The 8,002-nt window shown below is 34.4% G+C and overlaps 1 protein-coding gene across 1 annotated transcript; it reads right to left on the bottom strand.

Moving 5' to 3' along the window:
* Positions 1-2,293: 2,293 nt before the first annotated feature.
* Positions 2,294-6,760, bottom strand: LOC137749436 (putative 2-oxoglutarate-dependent dioxygenase AOP1). Its single transcript, XM_068489530.2, has 3 exons — positions 6,332-6,760; positions 5,771-6,092; positions 2,294-2,738 (listed from the first exon to the last, which is right to left on the bottom strand). The coding sequence occupies exons 1-3, from the start codon at positions 6,703-6,705 to the stop codon at positions 2,496-2,498; spliced, it is 939 nt and encodes a 312-aa protein (XP_068345631.1). The 5' UTR covers positions 6,706-6,760; the 3' UTR covers positions 2,294-2,495.
* Between the last annotated feature and the right edge of the window lie 1,242 nt (positions 6,761-8,002).

The raw sequence follows: 8,002 nt of genomic DNA on the forward strand, positions 1-8,002 counted from the left end.
TGTTGGTGTAGCCAAGTTTGTTCATTGCTTGAACTTGGCTCACATTTTGCCTATATAAAGAAGGCGTTGAGCAGTAGGAGTTTTGGAGCATTTGGCTCGGCATTAGTTGTTCTTTTGCTAGTGATTGGGAATGTTGTGTATCAATTGTGTTGGTTGGCTTGTCATGGCGTTTTTTGGAATTTGGCCAAGGTGGAGATTGTTGGATAGTGGCCAACTTGCATTGTTTTCGGCTACACAACAATCCAAACAACTTTGGCTATAAAAATTATAAACAAAAGAAGGTGGGAAACACCTTCCTTGTTTTGGGGAGAAAAAAGGGGATAACACCCGTGAGAGCTTTTTCTTTTCGGTATATAGGGAGAAGAGCTCATTGTTTTCGGTTGTGAAAAAGAGGGAGAGAAGAAAGAGAGCTGAGTTTTTTTCGGTTTTGGAAAAACAAGAGAGAAGAAAGAGTTTCTTCTTTGCAGAGAGCAATTTCTGATTGCAGTCTTGCAGAGAGCCCAAAAAGAAGAACAAGTTGCTGCTTCAATTGGTTAGTAATCATCCACCAAAGTAGTTGTTGTTGTAATAGCTTTGAGCTATATGTATAGAGAAGAAATTATTCATTATATTTCTTTCTCTATTTTGTTTCTTTGGTGTGTGAGAGCTATTGGGTGTATTGGGCTTTTGGGTTGTGAGATTGCCAACACTTTGTAAACTCCCATTTGGTTGATAGTGGATTATTGGGTGAGCTCCTACTGCTCCGAGGACGTACTCCAGTTACACTGACTGTGGAGGAACCTCGTTAAAATCTTGGTGTTATTTTCTATATTGTTCTTGCATTTCATTTGATATATTTTCTGTGGGTTAGCTTGATTTGGTTCCGCGTGGTTTGGTGCTATCCTAGCACAACACTTTCACTTAAGTTGCTGGCCGTTGAGGGACTATACATCCCATAAGTTCCAACAAGTCCCAATTACCCACCTTATTCTCCGTCAAGAAAGGCCACAGAGAACCGAAGAACCCTAAAAACAAAAAATAGATATTTCAATCATTTGCCAAGTAAACCCACCTACTTGTTAAATCCCCTTCCTTTTCAAATTATTATAATCCAGAGAATTAATTCATCGATGGATTTTTCTTCTTGATAAATATATGGCTTTAATTATAGTTTGGTGACACATTATTTAGTTTACAAGTTTTGTCTTCAAATTTAGTTTTCCTAATATTACATTTTTTTTTTCTTCAAAGTGTTAAGTGGGTCTCATTTCATGACACATCAGTATTTTAATAAAACTGATGATGTTATGGGAGTCAATATGTGAGATAGGATTTGATTTTCCAAGTGTTAAAGTGAGAAAATTTAAGTTTTTTGGAACAAAGTGGGAATAGAAATGAGTTTTAAAGGGTGGTGCCGTAAATAAGTGTTTTTTCACTCTCACACGTAAGCTTATGTTGGAATGCTTGGATAATTCATTAGTGTAGTTGTGAAGTGATTGCTGTTATTGGACGGGTCGGAGTGTATTGAATTTTCTTTTTCGTAAATAAAATGATTTTGAATATGGAGTGTATTGAATTTTCTTTTTCGTAAATAAAATGATTTTGAATATGGAGTGTATTGAATTTTCTTTTTCGTAAATAAAATGATTTTGAATATATCTTAACTTTAGGGTTGACTGTGCTGGATTTTTATGTAGAAATCGATTGGACCTGCATAACTGGTATTAAAGTTAAAGATGGATCAAACTAGCAAGGGGCGTCGAGATCCTCAAGACTCTGTTGGGTTTTAGAGGAAACTTGAGGTGGTTCTTGAAGATCTCAAGGTGCTTCACATAGCAAACATTAGTTGTTACATATTTTGATCACTCAAAAACTACTTGCTCTCCATGAAGCCATTTGTGAATATGTGTTGTAAGGTGATCCGTCTTATTCATATCACATGTAGTCTATCTTTAATAATAACAAACACTGCAAGGTGTACAAAGTAAATTGGGTTTTGCTTTAAAGCATTGAGTTTGACATACTTTTTCCGAAGTATGATATTATCATGGGCTTACATAAGAAAAACCATAGTAATTTCGCTATAAAGTATTTTTAGTTATATGCTTATCCAAAAACCCGAGCCAGGGAAGGGAGACTAAACGTCTAAGTACAATTTTTTGGTATTGTCATGGTTAAAAAATTTCCTCTTCATCTCAATCAAAAGCATATGACCCAACAATTTGGTCTAATGGCAACATTCGTCCACTTTATACTTGAGTAGTGTCATGTTTAAATCTAATGGACAATATTTTAATCCAAGAAGAGAAAAAGATTATCAAAAACACACCATAATAACTTTTTTATTTAGCAGAATCCAAGAAGGAATTAAGATCAACAACCCTCACAAGCTGTATTACATTCACAAGAAAAGCAGCAATAAACCCACACTTAGAAGCACAACAGATATAAAAGCCAACGTTTCAGGGAGTTATTATGCAAAGTAAGAAGGCAATCCCTCTAGATCAAAAGAGATCTCACACACCACAGTAGGCTTTGATAGAACACTTCAATTTCCTTGCCTCTGGTGTTCGATCGAAGTCAAGGAAACTGAAATGATCAAATGGCTTATACAATAAGGGATGCTTCTCATCAATTAGCTCTTCAGGTACTTGTATAATCCCACTTTTGAATGCGAACAGTCCTAGGGAGTATCTAGTTTTGTTCTCTTTCATGGTGACTTGATGATCACAAGAGGGTACTCTGTCATTGCTCCATGCCTGCCAAGTGAAAACAAGAGAAAGGAAAAGTGCATTGAGGCATATATTTGGGATTAAAAAGATCTATATTTGTAGTATGTTCTAATGTTATTTCTTCCCACTTGTCTCATCTCATGTTTGACTTCCTTGAATGACGAGTGCAATACCTAATTATGTATGACTCGTTGTAAACTGTATACACGTACTAATAAATCAATATTCCAGTTCATAAATCAAACCAACAAACAAAAGATAAAAACTCTATCAATCACGCATTAACTGCTGATGAGTCGATTTTATACTATATATTATTCCCTATTCTTGGTATATTTTGGTTATTATTTTGGTGAGATTTTGATGCTTTGCTATGTGTTTTTAATGTAGGATACGTGAACTTATTTTGAGTATAAAGTAATCAAATGGTGGAATTTTTTAGTGATTCCAATTGGAGCAAGTTCGTGAATCTGTTGAGAAGATTGTATCAAAATTTCATCATTTTATCCCGAAGCATCAGATCGTGGTGAATTAATTTATGCCCAGCTTGCAGTGCTGGCAGATTATTGGGCTGCAGAGCTTATTTGCGACTTTCGGGCTGGAAGATGATGGATTTTGGACTTGGACTCTTCTTGGAACTTGAAGAGGAGGTCCTAATATTTAATTTGAGTCATTTTGGGCATGTTTTAGAGTCCTGAAGGTCCAGAAACGTGACTATCTCTTTGATGGGCAAATTTCCTAGTCATAATATGAATGTAATTTCTAGTTATCCGTTTGTTATTTTATTTCCTAGTTTTAGAAAACCTTTTCTATGAGGGTTTTAATTTGGAGTAGTATAAATAAGGCTTTTAGCCATTAGGGTTTAGAGGAGAAAACGCACAAGCCTTTGACAATTCAAGTTTATTTTCTAGGTGTTTTCTATCCTTGTTCTTAATAATATTTTAGGGTTAATTACAAAAAACTACCTCAAGTATGGGTCAAATGACACTTTCATACCTCATCTTTTAAAATTGACAATGTCATACCTCATCTTACGAATTTGTGTCAATGTTATACCTTCCGTTAGTTTGGCCGTTTATTTCTCAGTTAAATGCTGACGTGGCTTGATCTGGGACCCATTTTTATTAAAAAATTAATAAAAAAATTATTAAAAACAAAAAAAATCATTAAATATTATTAAAATATTAAAATAATAATAAAAAAATACATAAAAAAATAAAAATCATTAGCCATCATCTTCCCTCTCCTTTCGTGCATCTCCCCCCTCTCTCTTCCCCATCATCTTCCTGCAACACAGCAACCCAGAAAAGAAGAAGGAGAAAGAAGAAGAAGAAGAAGAGAAAAAAAAAAAAAAAAAAAAACAGCAAACCCGTCCCCTCCCACCCAACCCCACCCCCCCCCCCAACCTAACCCGCAGAAGAAGAAGAAGAAGGAAGCAGAAGAAGAGAGAAGAAAAAAAAAATAATAATTACCCAGTTCGTCCCCCTGCAGAAGAAGAAGAAGAAGAAGAGGGAAGAAGAAGAAGAGAGAAGAAAAAAAAAAAAAACCCAGTTCGTCCCCTGCAGAAGAAGAAGAAGAAGAAGAAGAAGAGGGAAGAAGAGAGAAGAAGAAGAAAAAAAAAAAAAAAAAAAAAAAAAAAAGCCAGTTCGTCCCCCTGCAGAAGAAGAAGAAGAAGAGGGAAGAAGAGGGAAGAAGAAGAGAGAAGAAGAAGGAAAAAAAAAAAAAAAACCAGTTCGTCCCCCTGCAGAAGAAGAAGAAGAAGAAGAGGGAACAAGAGGGAAGAAGAAGAAGAGAGAAGGAACAAAAAAAAAAAAAAAAAAAAGCAGCCCAGTTCGTCCCCCTGCAGAAGAAGAAGAAGAAGAGGGAAGAAGAGGGAAGAAGAAGAGAGAAGAAAAAAAAAAAAAAAAAGCAGCCCAGTTCGTCTCCCTGCAGAAGAAGAAGAAGAAGAAGAAGAGGGAAGAAGAAGAAGAGAGAAGAAAAAAAAAAAATGGGTCTTTATTATTTTAATATTTAAATAATATTAAATGATTTTTTTTGTTTTTAATAATTTTTTTAATTAATTTTTTAATAAAAATGGGTCCCGGATCAAGCCAAGTCAGCATTTAACTGAGAAATAAACGGCCAAGCTAACGGAAGGTATAACATTGACACAAATTCGTAAGATGAGGTATGACATTGTTAATTTTAAAAGATGAGGTATGAAAGTGTCATTTGACCCATACTTGAGGTAGTTTTTTGTAATTAACTCAATATTTTATTATGATTGTTCCTAACTAGTTCTTTTGTTATGGTGAAGCCCCGAGTCTTAGCATGATTATGTGATTTTAGTAATTTGCTTATGAATGGATGCATGCTTGCTTTGAATTATTAATTACCGTGATTAAACTATCTAATTGTCTTAGTGATTCGCGACCGTTAGGGTTTTTAGACAAGTAATTTGATGCAATTTCTGTTGGAACATCACACTGAAATTGAGGAGGGCTTCTTGTGATTAGTAATTGTAAGTTCACTTAAGGCGAACATCACACTCTTAAGGTTTGCATGGTTTTTCAAAGGGTTTTAACAAAGCTTAATGAGTCTTGCATGTTTATATTTGATCTGAACATCACAGACGGGTCACATGTCAAATATACGTTTTCGTTTGAACATCACGAGGAAAATATGCATTAGGAAAACCTAACCTTCAAAGCATGTATGTAGAAATTCATAAGTAATTGGTAAAATTGCATAGGATTGTTAAGGGGACGGCGGATGCCTAGGTTTTTACAAATTGATTTTCTTTAAATTGTTATTATCTAGTTAATTTCTTTAATTGTTTTATTTTAAAATTCATTTTCATTATATTAAATTCTAAAATCAACATTTTCCAACCTTTGTTTTAAATAATTAATTAAGAGTTGGTTTTAAACACAAATTATTCATTCAATCCCTGCGGAAACGATCTTACTTGAGTTACTATACTACGCCAACCTTGTTCTTTTGCAAGTAAGTATTTTTATCTTTACTTTTGTAGATGGTAAAAATCCTATCAACTGCTTGAAATTAAGAAAGTGACCTACCATGAATGCATCGCCTGCCAAGATTAGAAAAGATGAGGGTGAAGGGTCCACATCAATCCACTGACCATCCTTTGTTCCAATCTGCAAACCATTCACCTGATTTTGATTCAGTATGGATATGAAGGTCTTGTCTGTGTGAGGATGCAGTCCCACATTGGTTTCATTCTCTTCTTGTGTTCTGTACTTAAAGCATCTAAGCAGGTATGTAGTTGATTCCATGTGAGAGTCAAAAAGCCACTGCACACCGTACATATCAAAAACCATTCTTGTCACCATTTGACTCAATTCTGCTACCAGCTTTGAGAAGGAATGAGCAGTTTCACTAATCAAAAGAATACAGGATTAAACCATATTAGGCATAATATATATTATAGAAAAATATATGTATGCGGGATTATTTTCCTCCCAATCTCAGTCAACGTAAATGCTTATGCTGGCAAATTTGAATAGGTTAATTTTTGCTTAGTCTGACAATATAAACATTTGTTTGGGATATATATAATATGTATATACTGAAAAAAAAAAAAAGTATTTAGAGTGTATTGATTTATCAAAATATACCAAAAATGGGCATTTCCTTGAGGCCACATCATGCTTGTGAAACCTTGAGCTCCTTCAACAGTTGTTGGATTATCGACCCCCAAGGATTCGTAGAGAGGAAGGAATGAATATTGTCCAAAATAGCTATGGTAAGGCCTATCACTGGTTTTTTGCTTTTTAGTTTCTAATGGAAGACCAAATAGATCTTCCATCGCAGAAAAAATGGAGTTGTGAAGTTCCAGAGGAACTTTATGGTAAATAGCTTCGAAGCAGCCATACTCTTCTAGTGCATCCTTGATTTCTTTGCATGCCAAGAGCCATGCATCTGTACCGGGCTTCAAGTTTTCATCAGATAAATCTATAACAGGAAGCTTAGGCTGAGTTTCTGACCCCATTCTGTCTAGTGAAATCTCTCTTAACCAACTGGGTATTGCGAGGTTGTTTGGGGAATGACTTATGCAGTGATATTTTTGCGACTTATTTATAGAGGTGCCATTGATGCAGTGATGTCATAATAAGACAATTAGAACATATGTGGACAAATACTTAACCACAAAAATGATGATTAAATTAAGTTGTGTTGTACCTATGAACAGATCGATGGGGTGGCAATATAGTTTTCTATTTGGGTAATGTAGTAGCACTCAATTATATACCAATCCAACTTATTTCAATTGTTTTTCTGTATAATGATTTCAAAATCTTTTTAAACATATGATTTATCAATAATCTAAAGGGCTAACAGGATGCAAACACTACCAGAAATTACCAATTATCAATGAAAGTTTGCCCAACGAATAGTATTTAGTCGGGTAAAGTTACTTTGTTAGACGGAATAAAAGAACATGTCATGCAAAAGTTGTCAACGTTTTGTTTTGTTTTGTTTTTTTTTTTTTTTTTTTTTTTTTTTATTTTTTTTTTTATTTTTTTTCAGATACTTTAGGCAATGAAACATTTCAAATGGCAAAGTGAACTTCGTCGGGCAAAGTTTTCGCACCAAGGGGAAAAATTGGTGTGTAACATGCCACCTTTTGTGCAACAAACCTTTCAAGTTTTGTCGGGCAAAGGTCTATTTTAGGTTTAGAGTTTACAATTCGTCAGGCAAACTAAAATATGTCATCTGGCAAAAATGAGGAACATTTTCGCATATTCAATTCCTTCGATAATTTTTACAGTCTGCAAAATTAATTTCAACCCAACTGTCAATCTAGTTGGCATATACTCCAAGATGGCATATGCCAAAAACCCGAATGCAAGTTTCCGGGATTAGGTAATGGGACTAAATCCTTCGACAGTTAGAAACATATGATCACGATTTAATGGTTATTTTAGCTTCGTTTTTTATGATTTTTTGCAACTACACTCCTAGACCCTAGAAGAATACAATGAATGAACTGATCATCAATTTAAAGTATTTACACTATTGGTTACCACAAAATCTTACATTCTACTTAATAGAAGTATAAAATAAACTCTTAAGTGTTTGTTGAATCTATTGTTTTGACGGGATACGCAATCTACGAAACTAATTTCAACCCTCCAACCGTCACACATTTTTTTAATATAATACGTGATCACATGCACCAAAAATCACCTAAAATAAACTTTCATGGATTAGATAATGGGACAAAATTCTTTGATGGTTAGAAACGAATCATCCCATTTAACGGTTATTTTGCAACTACATTCCTC

Source organism: Pyrus communis, chromosome 17 (assembly GCF_041283825.1).
Source record: "Pyrus communis isolate YQ-2024b chromosome 17, ASM4128382v1, whole genome shotgun sequence".
Lineage (NCBI taxonomy): Eukaryota > Viridiplantae > Streptophyta > Magnoliopsida > Rosales > Rosaceae > Pyrus > Pyrus communis.

Excerpts from the sequence above, each read along its gene's own strand:
- LOC137749436 (XM_068489530.2), bottom strand. The coding sequence starts at position 6,705 with ATGGGGTCAGAAACTCAGCCTAAGCTTCCTGTTATAGATTTATCTGAT. Across the intron at positions 6,093-6,331 it reads CAAGGAAATGCCCATTTTTG|TGAAACTGCTCATTCCTTCT; the intron begins GTATATTTTGAT and ends TCTTTTGATTAG. Across the intron at positions 2,739-5,770 it reads TGGCAGGCGATGCATTCATG|GCATGGAGCAATGACAGAGT; the intron begins GTAGGTCACTTT and ends TTCACTTGGCAG.